This window comes from Sturnus vulgaris, chromosome 25 (assembly GCF_052056855.1).
Source record: "Sturnus vulgaris isolate bStuVul1 chromosome 25, bStuVul1.hap1, whole genome shotgun sequence".
NCBI classification, from domain to species: domain Eukaryota; kingdom Metazoa; phylum Chordata; class Aves; order Passeriformes; family Sturnidae; genus Sturnus; species Sturnus vulgaris.
Window position 1 is genome coordinate 5138540 of NC_142267.1, and position 16853 is coordinate 5155392.

General features: G+C 45.3%; 1 protein-coding gene across 7 annotated transcripts in view; it reads right to left on the reverse strand.

Annotated features, from left to right (window-relative positions):
- Positions 1–205: 205 nt before the first annotated feature.
- DISP3 (dispatched RND transporter family member 3) overlaps positions 206–16853 on the reverse strand; it is a 41434-nt gene continuing 24786 nt past the window's right edge. For 3 of the 7 annotated variants that reach the window (XM_088178784.1, XM_088178781.1, XM_088178785.1), the window contains exons 9-21: positions 16266–16427; positions 15718–15879; positions 15152–15274; positions 14421–14557; positions 13739–13920; positions 13169–13299; positions 11118–11293; positions 9316–9442; positions 8363–8508; positions 7860–8019; positions 7365–7478; positions 6235–6401; positions 206–5590 (exon numbers count right to left, since the gene is read on the reverse strand). In XM_088178784.1, the coding sequence (XP_088034910.1) occupies positions 5225–5590; positions 6235–6401; positions 7365–7478; positions 7860–8019; positions 8363–8508; positions 9316–9442; positions 11118–11293; positions 13169–13299; positions 13739–13920; positions 14421–14557; positions 15152–15274; positions 15718–15879; positions 16266–16427 (2153 nt within the window). In that variant the 3' untranslated portion in view covers positions 206–5224. The remainder of the gene's footprint in view (positions 5591–6234; positions 6402–7364; positions 7479–7859; positions 8020–8362; positions 8509–9315; positions 9443–11117; positions 11294–13168; positions 13300–13738; positions 13921–14420; positions 14558–15151; positions 15275–15717; positions 15880–16265; positions 16428–16853) is intronic. The other 4 variants (XR_015808426.1, XM_014881660.2, XM_088178783.1 and 1 more) reach the window with 4 other exon arrangements.

A 16853-nucleotide genomic window follows, 5' to 3' on the forward strand; every position in this document is an offset into this window, starting at 1 on the left:
GCACTGCCTCTTCCAGCTCTCCTGGATGTGGTAAATTGGCTCCAATTTCAGCAGCAGGAGCAGACAACCCTGTGCATGTTAGGAGCTGGTTCTGTGGCCTCATCCCCCCTGCATTCCTTACACAACACAGATCCTGTCAGTGCCACTCTGGCTGTCACTGTGTGTACATGAACAGGAACGTGGGGACGAGTGAGGGATCCAAACGTGCGAATGTCAAAATCTTTTTATTTACAACAGTCTCCAAAAATCAAGGAACACTGAAAATAGTGAGGGTAGGAGACAACTTACAAAAGTGACACGCATACATCAGGGATTGTGCTACATCACTCTGAGAACTGACACTCTAAGGTCTGCACACAGCGTGGTGGAATGGCAGTGCCCTCCCTCCCACTGTCCATGGGGTGCTCACGCCTCTTCTCCCCTTGTGTTTTGAACCATCCTCCCTCCCATTTGTTCTGCTTCTGGCTCCAAACCTTTCTGCTCATCTGCTTGTTGCTCTGCCTCTGGCCCTGGTCACTGCCCCTCACCTCCCTTCAGCAATTGCCCAAAGGAGGAGCAGAGAAGAAAAAGCCAAAAACCTCTGCGCTCAGGATGGAGAAAGGCATTGAAAGATGTCTAGCTCTGGGACCCTGGGTACTAACCCAGGGCAGAGCAGTTAGCAGAAGCCTCTGAAATCTCTGTAAAATGTACAGATGGCTTACACTCTGTCTGGGGTGAGCAGTGATTTTGGAAGAACCAAGACACTGAATTTGTCCTGCCTGGCTGCAAATCATCCTGCACAGCTTCCTTGGTGGACAGTGTGGGAGGATAATATGTGTCATGGGGTTAAACAAAAAGCCTTTTATAACCTTCCAGAAGAGCAGGCTGCTCTGCTACAGAAATTCAATGCAGGACAAGCTAAAAGACTTAGACACTGTGACATAAAGCAACAGCCCAGTTTGCTCCAGTGGAGGCAAAGCCAGGGGCACTGGAGACCATTGCCTCCAGACTGCTCTATCAATGGTCCTGTGGCTCTCCCAATGTCAACATGTCCTTCCTCTCAGGGATATTTCTCAGGCTGCCTTTGCTCTGGCATCGTTTCAGATCCAGCAGGAATTGAGAAACACAGCCCAGCTCAGCCACAGCTCAGCCTTTCTGCAGCCTTGGCAATTGCTGAGGTCGGTGGCCAAATCTGATGCCCCAGTTGCCCAAACCCAGCACCTCAAGAGGCACCACAACATAAAGAATCAAACAGAGCAAGGAGTCATGGATCTTTCCCTTCCCCTGGTACTGATCACTGCACAGCACATCAGCTCTGTTCCTCCCTACTCCAGAGCTGCTGTGGGCAGGGACTCTTGAGTGTCCACAGCATGGGGAGCCCTGGACCCACTCAGAGCACTCACACCAGCTCTGTGCTCCAATCTCAGAACTTCAGCACCAAGGAGCAGTGTCCTTCTGCTACTGCCCTGTGCTGCAAGGAAGAGAACTTCTGGGCAGGACAAGACCCACTCTGTTTTGTAGGAGACTGCATAGTTCCAGAATGACCCCCTCCTGAAACACTAACCTAACTATTCAGAGGTTAAACCTCAAACCAGGATTTACTAGAAATAAAGGATTGGGCAGTTAACAGGCACATTCTATTTTGCCATGTGCTAACTGAAAATTCCTGTATGCTTTTTAATTGCATCAAGATCCTTTTGAAATGGAAAAATCAGAGCATTTCCTTCCAAGTAAGGCTGATCTGATGTGTTCTGTTTAGAAATGAAAACTCTGTGCAAAGCTTTAACTCCCTGGCTTCCTCTGCCTAAGGAATATCTTAAGACTTCTCCATCCACTTTCAGTCCAGACTCTGTGAGCACCTTAGGCACAAACACCTACCAGGGAAAAGGCTGAACCCTGCTCAGCAAGACAACAGGGCCCAGGAGATGTCCTGTGAAACAGAGGAGTCATCAGAGAAAGAAGATAGGCAAAGATGTGGGAGGAATTGTATAAGGTGAACATCTGCTCCTGGAACAGCACCAATAGGTGAGGCCTTGCTTTTTATTGCTGTGAGCATCTGCCTTGGAGCTCCAATTCCCAGCAGGGCTGTCAGCTCCATCTCCACACTTGCTCAGATAAAGCCATCTCTTTTCTTATCTCTGTCATTTTATGAGTGTTCTGTCATCACAAGGATGACACTGCCTATGTGGACATGGATGTGTACATCTGCTACTCATTTGCTGTCCCCTGATGCCTGGGGAGATCAGGATGTTTTAAGTGTTTTGCAGAAGGCTGGGCCCCAAATTTAAGTCTCTGTCACTCCACTGCATGTGGAGAAAGCACCCTGAGCACACAGCTGTACAGGGCAAAGCAGTGAAGGGGCAAATGTCTAGTTAGATCTCAGGACAATTGTCATGACTGTGTTTAATCAGGTTACAACATTCAGTGAGTCCTTGCAGTGTAAAACATCACCAGGATCCTCTTCTGCCTCATCCTGCTAGATCTGGTCTAAGTTCCTCCTCCTCTCCTTGCCTCAGTTTCCTTCCTGGAGGGGCACAATCTCCTCAGCATGCCTTTGTGATTAATTTGCACTTATCTTGTCTCTCCTCTTCCTTCTGAATTGTTCTAGCCATTCCATTCCCAGTATCACTTTGGGAAACAAAAGCCAAGGTGCTGCCCTGCTCCTGCTTGTGCCAGCCAGTCCTTCTGCACTGAGGGAGCTTGGGCTGGCTGGAGAGGAGGAGGGAAAATGATGGCTTGTCCTTTTTCCTACCTGCTTCAGAAAACAGGATGGATCCTGTCAGGTGCCAAGAACTCTTGTTATTTCTGTCTGCAGATCAGACACTGCCAGATCAGGCCCAAGAAACATAAAAGGTTTTCCTCTATTTTAAAATTAACCTTTGCCTCCCCACAGCAGTGAATGAATATTCCCAGCATGGCATGTCCAGAATCACACTGGACGTGGGGGTTGATGTGGCCCCTTTATAGTGAACACAAAATAGGATACCAGGAGCTTACATGGGCTTTCAACTTTGCAGGATTCAAAGCACATCTGTGCCTTTTCTTAAAGTTCTTTAAAGGTTTCTTCATACTTACAGAAGGAGGAACTTCCTCTAAGGGTGCCCTCAGCACTTTATTCTCTTATCTGCTGGCCTGGAAATATCCATCAGCTTTAATTACCCAAAAGAGGTTGGAAGTGTTTGCTAAGCTCAAATCAAGCCACCAGCCAGAGCATCCTTGGCCACAGCACTGGGGGTCCCCTGCAGCACCTGCACAGCCACACAGGTCCCTGTGTATCATGAGCACTCATCCTCTCCAGTCCCTGCCCCTTAGGAGTGCTCAGGGCACCACCAAGAGTTAAATCTGGAGCACAGACATAGGGAACAGCATTACAGATCAAGGATGGGGCTGAACTGTGCACAGCAGCCATCAAAGCAGCACAGCTTAAAGATAGTCAAAAATCCTTCCCAGAACCATTTATTCATGGGCACAGGGCTCATTATGAAGGAGGTAGGTGCCAAGAAACATTTAGCACTTTGCAGAAAGGGGTAACTCCATGGAATAGCAAGGAGAAACCAGGCTACTCACATTCTGCTCTACTCACGTTCTCATGACACTCACTGCCTGCAGCAGGATTGCTCTGGAAACAATAAGAACTCCTCTCTCCAGCCTGGGGAACCTCAGGGACACCTCGGGGAAGCTACTTTAGAAACAAGTATTTGATCCAGTTTCACAGGGATGACACAATGTGAAGGTGTAAGACTGGCAGGGATCAGAGCAGGGATGCACTGAGCCAAGTAGAAGCAGCTCAGTCTCTCAGCAGGGCAGGCCCCACAAATTGGCTGGCAGTGGGGTTGGACTTCCTGGAATTTTCATCTTAAAAAGAGGGGTTGATCCAGACAGAGAACACAAAGCCACCAGGACATGGAATCTGCAAAAAAATTGAGTCAGGCTGCTTCCTGGCCACACTTGTAAATACTGGTTAATGCATCTCCCAGGGGGCCTGACCCTCCCCTTCTCCCAAGGATCAGATGTATATTAATGCACACTTAGCTATTTCAATTTTTAAAATACGATAGAGTCAGTGATGCTTAAAATGTACTTGTTAATGGCACCAGTTCGTGATTTCATTTTACTTTAATACAAACCATCTGCTCAGAGCAGACAGCAGCTGCAGCTCTGCTGCCCTGGGCTCTCCACACAGGAGGGTGTCTGAGCTGCCACAGAGGATGCTGTGCACACCACTGGGTATGGGCTCTACCAGGGCTTAGCTGGTCCTCAGGCTAAGAGCTGGCTGCTATGACCACAGAGCTCTGCAGGGACCTCAGGGCTCTCTTTTCTCTCCACCAGGAAGAGCAGAGGCAGTGACTGGTGAGGTGACATGGGGGGACTGGGCATTGAAACTGCCCTGGCCTCACTCCTGAGATGAGGGAGAGGAGGGCAGGCTGCTGAGGGCACCATCTGCTTCCTGATGGCTGCTCACAGACTCATGAGATCCCAGTACAAGGTGCACTGTCCCTCCAGAAAGAAGGGGAATGCCATGTGTCCCAACACCCTCCCTGAATCATGACAGCAGGTCCACTGCAGCTGGTGCCACCCAACAGCTCTAGTCTGGATCCCAAAGTGACACTAACTTACTAACTAACTAAAGAGCTCCTGTGCAGCAAGTTCACTGCTGGTCTGCCCTGGGTACAGGGCCTGGCAAAGGGATCCAGACAATGCTGTTCCCCAGGCCTGTCCAACAGCTCACTGCTCTTCTTGAAGGCTCAAGTAACAAGGCACAGGCTTGGTGTGGGAGTAGGACATCACCTCAAGTCATGGCTGCAACGCTGACCCTGGACAAGTGGAGGGGAAGGTTGGAAGGAAGGAGTTTTGAAAGGATCAGATGACCTTCTCAAATTCTCCCATTTCAGCTTTGTGGGTCCAGAAAGTCCTGTTTGTTAAAAATAAATTGAAAGAATAAGAAAAAGAAAAAAAGAAAGCAGAAATGAAACTGAGAGAAGGAAACCTCCTCCTCTCCTATTCACGGGCTGAGGTATTCCCTGGGCAGCCCTCACTGTCCATCATCCATCCATCACTACCCAAAATAAATACAAGTTTAGAGCAAAACCCATTAGAAAATAAAGTGCATCTGTGGAGTTGAAAAACTTCATGAAAAAAGGGACTTTTTTTTCCTCTTTTTTTTCTTACCAAAAATATTCTTTAAAAACAAAAGAACAAAGAAAAGGAGCAAGAAGACAAGAGCATGTGGCTCTCAGCCTGGGGTCTAGAGGGCTGTCCCGTTGGGGAGGGGGATTTTAAATCCACTCTTGAGCAGGGCAAGGCAGATGCAGAGCCCCAGCAGGGCAGCCAGGAGCACGCCCAGCACAGCCTTGAGGCAGGAGGTGCTGCTGCGGGTGAAGGTGCCAGGGCCCATGGTGCTGAGCAGGGCTGTGCTCACAGTTAACGTGTACAGGATGGACACTGCCGTGTTCAGGGCCACGATCTTCCCAAACTTGGCAAAGGGGGCAATGATGCAGAAGAAGAGCGGGACGGTGGCGATGACGGTGGTGACAGCGCTGGAGACCATTGCCACCCCCACGTGCCGGACTGCTTCCATCGTCCTCCACTGCCGGCACGCCCCGGGGTCCTGCTGCAGGGACAGCACTGTTAGTGTCACAGCCACGAGGGCATTTCAGGCTTTGAGAGGGTGGCTTAGCTACAGAACCCTGGCCCAGGATGAAGAGGCTGCCTGAGCGCAGCTCAGATAATTTGTGCACGCTGAGCAAAGGGTTAAAACCCAGCAGAGGCTGCTGGATTTTGTGCCTCCTTTCCATCACATCAGACTGATTGCTGGGCCTGCACCACACAGGCACTGCATGCAGACACATCAGAGATCTCAGGTTTTTGTGGTCTCCCTCTTCCCAATGAGACAAAAGATATTAACAAGGCCAGAGGTGAGCTGGTGGTTGGTCCAGCAAAGCAATTTTCAGAGGTTACAGAATTAGTGTAGAGCTGTTCCAGCACAGACTCTCTTCACTCGGACATGAAAATGGGTGGCTTTGGACACAGCTGTGGCCAGCAAGAAAGGGACAACCATGTGGGTTGGAAACCCTCCTCTGAGTTCTCTGTACTCAGGTACACAAGCCCACAGTCTGGAGCAGTCAGCTGGACAAGCAGCGAGCACCAGACCCCAGGGATGCTCTGGGGTCACATCCCCCCATCCTGCATCAGAGCTGAGAGGCATAGAGGGCACAAGAGGAATGAATGCAAGGCTGCAGGAAGAACAGAGCTCACCTCTGCCTGGTGGAGTGGCAGGTTCTCCCCTGCCAGCAGGTAACCCTCCACCAAGTGCACGCAGTAATCAACAGAGGAGCCCACGAGGATGGAGAGGGAAATGGCTTCCACAGCTCCCATTTCCCAGCCAGACCAGTACATGATGGTCACCACAAGGCAGACAACCCCTGTGACAGGAAGGTGTTGTTAGGCAAATGGAAAGGACTCTGGGACTGCTGCACAAGTCAGTCCCTGAGGAGTTTGTGATCATACCCCACAGGTCTGTGTGCCACCCAGCCTCAATCTGGTACACACTGCCCCTGCCACAGAGAAAAACAACAAACACTCCCCTCACCTTCCCTTAGCACAGGGACCATCCCATGAGGTGACCAGACCTGCTGGGCCTAGTGGAATACCTAGTTAAACATCAGGCAAACTGACAGACTGATGCCAATCTAGACTAACTCTTGCTAAATGAATCCAAGTCCACATGTGCACACAAAGGAAGTGAGCCTGTTGTTTTGCTTTAGTTACACAGAGGCTGAGCACACTTTTTTGAAGGCAAATAATACTGCTAGTTTATGAGTCATGTGTGGGAGACTAAGTGGTTCCAAAATGTTAGATTTTTAAACGAAGAAGTTTAGCAACACACTTAGACCTCAATATTATCAAATCAACAGCCAGGGAGAGGATACTATTTACAGTTTTGCTTCAAATACTAAAAATCTGCTAAAATACTCAGCTTTTAACATCTCCCACTGCATGGAAACAGCAGCCATGGTGCAGGTTCTTGGATAGTGCAATTGTTATTCAGAGCTTGTGGGACTTAATCACAGTATTATACATAACAGGTAGAGATGGCATTTGTGTAGCCAAAACTCTTATTTAAACAAATAGAAGGGATTGTGTAGATAAAATACACTGGGAATTAGACACACAAATTTACTTTCCCAGTGAGGTTCCTGTGCATTTGTTGAGAGTTTCTTCTGTTCACTTAGCCAGTCTGTTCTCCAGGACTGGCTCCTGGAAAGCCGAAAGGGTTTACACAGAATATGAGCAATTCAGTTCAAATCACCAGAGAATCAGCAGTGCCACAATCCACCAATTTCAGGAAAAGTCAAAGTCTGACACATTGGAATTGGTGTTTTTACCTAAGATGCTGAGCAGCACTGGCAGCAGGAGGAGGATGTGTGTGGTGAACACTGCCACAGCAGCCACACAGATGACCAGGGAGAGGACCAGACCATACAGGGCACTCTGCACTCCTGGAAGGAAACAGCCAGCTGACATGAATCCTGGAAGGTGACAGCCCTGATAAGAAAGGCACCACGTTCCTGCTGGCAACAAGGCAGGCAGGGGCTCACACTGGGGAAGACAGGAAGGGGAGGATGGAAGTGGAAAGAAGGTGATTGGTTTCTTGAATCTTGCATCAGCAGGGCTGAGTCCCTTCCCTTCCCTATTTCCTTGGGCTTTGCCTGATTTTGACGATACACACTGCTTAGGGCAGGAACAGGCTTTAGGAGCTTGCACAGCAGTGGTAAGGGACTGCAGATATAACCCAGGCCCACCACACGGGATGGAGTGTGCTGTGAAGATGTATCAGAGATCATGGGTTCCCCAGGGAGAGAAACATGGCAGTCACTTGCCTATAATCTCCATGAAAATCTGCTTCCAGTGCTCACAGGTCTGGAAACCATGTCGGAGAGCAGAACCCTCTGGGAAGATCTGGAGCTGCTGCTGCAGGAATGTCTCCCATTTCAGATAGTCAGCATATGTCTGGAAGGATGATTTCCCCTTGTAGGTTGTCTGTAACAAGATAAGCACATCCCTCATGTCCTGCTCTTTGGGCAGGGCATGCATGGCAAGAGAAAGGGCACAACCACCTAGCTGGAGTGGCAGCACCAGGCACAACTGGCACTGGCATTTGAGCAAATCTGCCAGCAGCTTTTTGCCTAAGCTAATTGTGGTGTAAGCAGCCACTTCTGCCAACTTGTGAGTGCAGGCATCTGTCTGCAACAAACATTAATAAATTATGGCTGCAAATGGAAGTGACCAGTGCAGAAAGAGCAGAGCTAAACCCCCAGAAGTCACAAGATGAAACTGTCACCAGAATGACAATGTCACCGGGTGACAGATGCCATGTGCTCACCGATTCAAATGCCATGGAGATCCACTGCACCTTGCCATCCTTCACCCCCACTGCCCCGTGGGAGAGCTGTCCAGGCAGCAGGTTTGGCTCAGGGATATTCTTGCACTCGGGGTGCAACATCTGCAGAAAGGAGGAGATGCTGTAACCTGGAGAGACAGAAAGAGCAAGAGATGGAGGGCAGAACAGGGAAAGGAAGCACACTGGAGCAAGAGGATGAAAAAAACCCCAACCAACAACCCAAAATGAGAGCCCCAAGAGAGTCACAGGACCCATTTGTCCACAGCTGCTTCCCCTTGCCACTCAAAGCCCTTGAGGTCTCAGCTCTCAGCTGCTGTAGCTTGAGAGGACACCCTCTGTCATCAGCATGGCCCAGGACAGTGCCACTGCTGTTCGTCCCCAGCTGTCAGGGAGCAGCACAAAGAGCAAGTGCTGAGGGCTGTTTGCCTGGCCTGGCAGGGATTTGTTCCAGACATGAAATTGGCTTTTGGCTTGAAGCCAGCATACACTTCCTAGGCTCAGCTCCACAAGCTTGTGACCTCTGCAGTTGGATGAGATGGTCACTGGTCAGGTATGCAAAGCCACAGAGACAGTGCAGTCTCACTGCAATGACATCAGGTGTGAGTTCGTTGTTATTCAGGGGCTACTAAGAAGACATTTACTGAATCAAAAGATTGTATCTCAAGCAATGCCCACGACTGGAAAGAAAAAAATGCAATTCTGTTCTTATCTTTCTGGATTAAATCCCGAAGAATATACCCAGTGTCTTTGGCATTAAAGAGACCACCTTTCTTTCTTTCTGTCCCAAAAAGCACAAGCAATGACATGTTCTAGAAGGGTCAAGCTGCCTTGGGAAGAAAAGGAGACAGCAAGAAGCAAACCCTTTGTGGTTTGGTGTTGAGGACCCCAGCACAAGCAAGCACAGGTAGGGCTGCAGAGGAGTTGGTGTGACCTACCCGAGGGCAGGCACTGAGCCCCTCCAGGCTTCACCAGCTCCGAGTTGCTGGCAATGGCTTTGCAGAGGCGGCACAGGTTGCCAATCTCTTTGAAGAGGTCAAAGCTGTCATCGTAGATAACACTGCCCTTTCACAAGGAGACACAACGACAAGAGCACCACACGTGAGACACACACACGGCCGCTGGCACTGCAGCCTCCTGCCTGCTCTGCTGCCTGCAGCCCTCAGTGCCCCTTCAGGGAAACAGGCAGAGGCTGAATCTGCACAGCACCCCCCAAACCACACAGCAGGGACAACAGCAGAGAGGTGAAGTGCATCAGCCAAGCTAAGGATAATTTTTCTAGGGAAAGTCTTTCATGTGTCAAGGTATGAGATCTCAGAGATAAGTTAGTTTCTGGAAAAGTCACATTTAGTAACCTTTCCCTAGAGTAACTGATTTTTTTTTTGTTAATACTTCACAACAAGATATATATTATAGAAAAATATTACTTCCCTCAGTCTTAAATTTGTAGTGAGATTTTGTACTGTGCTCAAGATGGGTTTGTTTCTAAAATCCTCAAGAAACCAGGTTTAGACTGAAAATTAGAAGGCTATATACTGCACTGATTTTCTGAAAAGCCTGAAGTGGTTTTATTCAGTAAGGACTTCCTGATCTCAAAAACAATTATTGTCAAAATAACTGACATTATTTTGTCAACTTGCTAAAGCAGAACTGGCTCATCACAGTGCTACAACCCAGCCTGGGCTGTGGGTATTTAATAAACAGCATCCCGAGAGCCTGTCCTGCCTCCCAGCCCCTGAGCAGCCAGGCCAGGCTGTGGGACACATATTGAGAAAGTAAGAAAATTACAGCCTGAAAAATATTCCAGGCTGGAGCTTCTCAGCTCTGTTCCCAGCCCATGAGCTGGTCCAGCTCAAGGCTAGGGAGAATTTCTCCCAGGGTGATGTCTTGGTCAAAATAAAAAGGAATTAATAACAAAGATAGAACACCTGTTGTGGTGTGTGCCCAGGCCCTGGCAATGGGGTGTCTTCTCTCTGAACCAATCACCTTTTCTCTACTCTTGGAATTGCGAGTTGTGATAATTGATAAAAGATTCGTGTTAATCACAAAAGCACTGGGGTTTGTATAAACCAGAATACTCAGCTCTGAAGTGAAGCATGGACACTAGATAAAGGAAATTATATGATTAAATAATTCTGTTTAAAATCACCTTGTTATGTTATATTATGTTGTATTATGTTACATTATAATATGTTATGTTTTTCAAATAAGTTGTACTGGCTACCAGCTTGCAAAATCAGACTTCCCAAAAAGCCCTTCCTGCCTTTGTCTGATCAATACTGCCTATCCCAAAAACCAGACTCCCAGAACTTCTCTGGTGGTTGTCTACAAAAACCAGACTCCCAGAACTTCTCTGGTGGTCATCTACAAGGATCAGATGGCTGTGACTGATTATCACCCAAAGGCTTTGTGAATTTGTGTACAGTGAGAACCCACAGTGTGAGAAGAGGCTGCAAACCGAGGTTGGGTGGAGCGTGGAGTGGGCGGTGACCCCTCACATTCCCCAGCGCTGCTTGCTCTGTCTGTATCAAATAAAACAATCTAAAATTTGCTGAATATCGAGACTTTTGTCTCTCATTTATAACACGAGTCATGCTATAAAACCAAGCGTGTTCCTGAATAAACTTGTCTCTTTCTTTCTATCCTGACAGACACCCGTGTAGCTGTCCATGTCATTTCTTCCTCACTTAAAAGGCTCAAACCCCTTGCCGTGGCTCCCTGAGGCCAGCCCAGGCTGTACCAGGTCTCCGAGGACGTGGTTGTCCGGGTGCCGGGTTCGGTTCACTCCTCGGATCCCAAACACCACGAACACCATGGCCCCCGTGTCCACCAGCGGCCGCACCGCCGGCTTCCCGCAGCCCGCGTTCATGCACGGGTTAAATCCTGACGTGGCTGACGGCTTGGCCCTGGGTGCTGCTGCCAAACACAGAATACAAAAACGGAATGAAGGTAAGGGTAAATGTAAATAGAAATGTAAATATAAATATAAATGTAAATATAAGTATAAATACAAATATAAGTATAAATATAAATATAAGTATAAATATAAATATAAGTATAAATATAAATACGAATATAAGTATAAATATAAATATAAGCATAAATGTAAATATAAGTATAAATACAAATATAAGTATAAATATAAAAATAAATACGAATATAAGTATAAATATAAATATAAGCATAAATGTAAATATAAAAATAAATATAAATGTAAATATAAATATAAATATAAGTATAAATATAAATATAAATGTAAATATAAAAATAAATATAAATGTAAATATAAATATAAGTATAAATATAAATACAAGTATAAGTATAAATATAAGTATAAGCATAAATATAAGTATAAATATAAATATAAACGTAAATGTAAAATTAACTATAAATATCAAAATAACTATAACTATAAATATAAATGTAAATGTAAAGGTAAATGTTAAAATTAACTATAATTATTAAAATAACTCGAAAGATAACTATAAAAATATAAATAAATGTAAATATAACTATAAATATAAATGTACATTTAAAATTAACTATAAATATCAAAATAAATATTAAAATAACGATAAAAATAAAACTATTAATGTAAATGTAAATATAAAATTAACTATAACTATAAAAATAACTATCAAAATAACTATAAAAATAAAAAGAAATGTAAATGTAAAATTAACTATAAATATAAAAAACTGTTAAAATAACTATAAAAATAAAAAAATGTAAATGTAAATGTAAAATTAACTATAAATATCAAAATAAATATTAAAATAACTATAAAAATAAAAATAAATATAAATGTAAATGTATATATAAAATTAACTATAACTATAAAGATAACTATTAAAATAACTATAAAAATAAAAAATGTAAATGTAAATGTAAAATTAACTATAAATATCAAAATAACTATAAAAATAAAAAGATAAAGAAATGTAAATGTAAATATAAAATTAACTGTAACTATAAAAAAAACTATTAAAATAACTATAAAAATTAAAAAATGTAAATGTAAATGTAAAATTAACTATAAATATTAAAAAACCTGTTAAAATAACTATAAAAATAAAAAAATGTAAATGTAAATGTAAAATTAGCTATAAATATAAAAAACCTGTTAAAATAACTATAAAAATAAGAAAAAATATAAATATAAATGTAAAATTAACTATAAATATCAAAATAACTATAAAAATAAAAACAAATGTAAATATAAATAGAAATATAGATGTAAAATTAACTATAAATATCAAAATAAATATTAAAATAACTATAAAAATAAAAATAAAAATAAATGTAAATGTATATATAAAATTAACTATAACTATAAAGATAACTATTAAAATAACTCTAAAAATAAAAAAATGCAAATGTAAATGTAAAATTAACTATAAATATTAAAAAAACTGTTAAAATAACTCTAAAAATAAGAAAAAATATAAATAGAAATGTAAAATTAACTATAACTATAAAGATAACTATTAAAATAACTCTAAAAATAATAATAAAAATTAATGTAAATATAAAATTAACTATAAAAATAGATATATAGATATATAGATATATAGATATATAGATATAAAATTAACTATAAATATCAAAATAAATATAAATATCAAAATACATATAAAATTAACTCTAAATATCAATATAACTATAAATAGAAATACAGAATAAAGAATAAATACAGAATAAATACAGAATAAATCCAGAATAAATCCAGAATAAATCCAGAATAAATCCAATGTGTGATTCTGTGGATCCCTGCACAGGGCCCCAGCTCACCTTTGTCACTGGGAACGTACAGGATGCCCTTGGTGGGCCCATCTGGGCTCGAGCTGAGCAGACAGCCTGGAGGTGCCACACACACTCGGCCATGGTAAGGGGGCTTGTGTGACTGGGCAAAATACAATTTCCTGTGCAGCAAAGAAAGTTTGTTACAGGGGAACAGAGGTAGAGGAGGTGAAGCACGTGAAGTGTTACATGGTAACAGACATTGTCAGTCAGGGACAGAGCCAGGGGAAAGGTGAATGTGCACACCTGTATCCCCCAGCCATTACAAATTCTGTGCTGCTGCTCAGCCCAAGAGTTCAGGCGGGTAAGGGCAAGAACCAGATCAGCAACATCTTCCTGCCACCCAAAGCAACTCCCAGTCACAGTTCCTCCAGCCTTTTGCATGTTAATGATGCTGTGTGCACCATTACTGCTGCAGAGGTGAGGCACGTCTGCAGCAAAGCAGATTCTAGAGCCATGGATGTCACAGATGGAGGGCAGGACTAGCACTGGCCATCCCACATCGGCCTCTCGGTTGTGCTGTTTGTGTTCCTCGTCCTGAGGGGGGTTTGGGAACGTTACCGTGTTCGCTGCTGCTCCTTGGAGGCCACGTAGAAACTGAAATCGAACTTCCAGCCCTTCTTGGTGTCACAGGACAAGGTGGTCATCATCCACTTCCTGGGGCTCATCTGCTTAAGCAGCCCTACTGTGGACACACAAGCTGTCAGCTTCCTGGTGAAGTTACCGAAAGGCACTCTATACACCTAAGCAATGGATTAATGAAAACAGACACTTAACTCCACGGGCTTGCAGCCTGTTGCACATTAGCATCACACTCTCCCCTCCTCCCTGAGCGCTGGCACAGCCACACAGAACGAGCACTGCAGGCACAGCCCCAGCCAGCCCCCAGCCTGCCCCTGCCCAGCGATGGCCAGTGAGTGACAGGCTCCTTATCACCCCCATTCCCAGTGGCCGAGGTTAAATGGTGGCTGCTCTGCCCAGGCTGAGGGACATCTGCCCTAGTGTCACCCTCAGCTTTGCTCCCATCACTGACAGTCACCTCACAACAGCAACAGGTGAAGGCTCTTTGCACTCCAACATGGATGCCAAGCACAATGCCTTCTGTGCTAACTACCCTACTGCAGTGCCCTGAAAATGTCACCCAAAGCTACACAGGACCCCATGGAGAGACAGGAGGAGGCTCTTGTGCTCACCTGCTGGGTGCTGCCCTCTTGCTAGGGGGGTCCATTCTGGGCTGACTTACCTGGAATGAAGGCACCTCCCCGTCTCCCGGTGACACCATCTGCCAGGGTGCAGGGACACTGGCATTGAGGGAGAATCTGTAGATGGCTGGCCTTCCCTTGCTCCTGGACTTGGAGATATACACAGTTCCCTGGAGCTCTGGAGAAAACAGAGGGCATGAGGTTTGGTGGCACTTCTCAATCAGCAAATCCTACAGACACAGCCAGGGCAGAGGAGGGTTCCTATGGTCTGCTGTGTGCTCTGGGACACCAGGCACAGCCTCTGCCTCCTGGCAGCTCAGCACACATTTCAAAGGCTATCACAAATACATCTTGAGCTGCAGTAATTCCTGATGTCTTATTGATTCAGGGCATCTCGGGACCTGGCCCAATAACTGTTTTATCCTCAAAATCCCCTGCAAACTGAATTTACTCTCCTCGTGACCTGCCAACAAGGTTGTGAACAGGACTGGGATGTGAAAACTTGGAGTTCCTAGCCCTGTACTCAGATTAGAGGGATATGACAGTAAACAGTACTGCCACCTGGGTTATAGGACCATGTCCTAGAGAACAGTCGATATTTAGGGAAGGGGGATTTTAAAGATGCCCCATACATCCAGCACCACCCTAGGGCTCAGTGGGGCAGTCTCTGAGGAAGAAAATTATTCCCCATCAGCTATTCAGAGAATAGGTGGTTTAGTTTGTATCCCAGTGGATTCTTGGGCCCTGGCCAGAGTCATCATGCCCCACTCACCTTGCTGCCCTGTATCACTCGTGCTGCCTTTGCTTCCCCAAGGTGACCCTGAGCCCCTCTTCTTTTTTTCCAAGGAAGTTCGGATGTTGTTCTGCAAACTGTGGGGCTTTTCCTGAAACAAACCTGTCCCACAAGGTTAGTCAGGGAGGAAGGAGTGAAAGGCATGAGAAAAGATGTACCAGGCCTGTGCACACCACAGCCTCTGCTGCTGAATACCAAACCCTGAGCAGTCAACACAGTGCCACAGACCTTCAGCTGGGCACTGACATGAGACCAGCACTTATGAGTAAAAACAGTCAGTTTTCATGGTCTGTGATGGGATTACTCCAGAGGAAATACTCAGGCAGCTCATGGCTAAAGCAGGAAATACTTTTCTAAATACTCCACTCCTACAGGCAACTCAACTATCCCATTCCCAATGTGTGCCTCCTTTCCATGGGGTCCATCCAATGTCCAGTGAGATATTTAAACATTGTTGATGTCTGCCTCACATTTCAGAGCTTCCAGTCAAGAGCTTAGGCCAGGCTGGGGTGCACCCATCATGATTTGAGGACCAGTGTTCTCACCTGAGCAGGTGATGCAGGAGATACCTTCAGCACTCAGGTTGTATTTCAGGTCCAGCAGCACCTGGATGTTCGTGTCTGGCCGGAACAAGACTGGAGCACGGCTCGCTGGGTGGAGGCGGCTGGCAAAGAATATGGACAGCAGCAAAACAAGGAGAAAGAGCCCTGCAAGGAGAAACCTGGGTGAGTGTGGGACCCTCCGTGCCCTTCACACTTCAGACATGCTCAGAGAGCAGGCATGTGGTAGAAAGATGGTATTTTCAGCTGGAAAAAGAACAGCCACTAAAGCACACTGACAGCTGGGCTTTCTTGTAATAAGCCCCATGCTTGGAAAAAACTCCATTAGGATTTGCCACTTTAGATCTAAGTGAGAAAAAAGGGATGGAAAAGTCCCTTAGGGACTAACTGTTCTGGGAGCACTCTTACACTGTGTTAGAAGCCATTTACCATGCCCCTTTTCCCACTTCTTGTCACTAATAATCAAGGCTTGGAGAGTGATTGAAATGTCAAACCCTCTAAAATCCATGGAGATGCAACCCCTCCTTCCTTACCCACGATCACCCATCTGCTCTTCACTGCAGACCACAGCACCCAGTGTTCCAGCAGCTCTTGCAGATGAGTTATCAAGTGACCCCGGTTGCTCTTCTCTGCAGAGAGCTGCAGATTTTCTGGCATCACAGACACCAAGGGGACATCCCCCATTTCCAGGGAGACTAGAATAAAGAGAAATCAAAAGCAGTCTCAGTGTCATGAGTGTTTCTCAGAGTTCTCTGGTGTCCTTTATCAAATCTTCTGCAGGATTCTGTACAACTCACTGAGGCTAAAGGGACAGACCCCTGCAGAGGCAGTGATTCCAGATGTTTTAAGAACCATCTTTGTCAAGTCACTGCCATGCAACAGCTACACATGTAAATCTGTAGCTCAGTCCAAATCTGTGCTTCAGGCTATTCCTTGCTCTACCAATCCCCACAAACACTGTCCCAGGGACACTGCATGCTTCTTGGGACAAGGTTACATTAGATTACAATTTGTCCCTGTCCCATTAAAAATGTCTTACTGCTAATTAAACACAGCTGACCCCTTCCTGACTGCAGCCTGGCTCCTCCCCGATTCTCTTATCTCCAGATCAGGAATGCCAA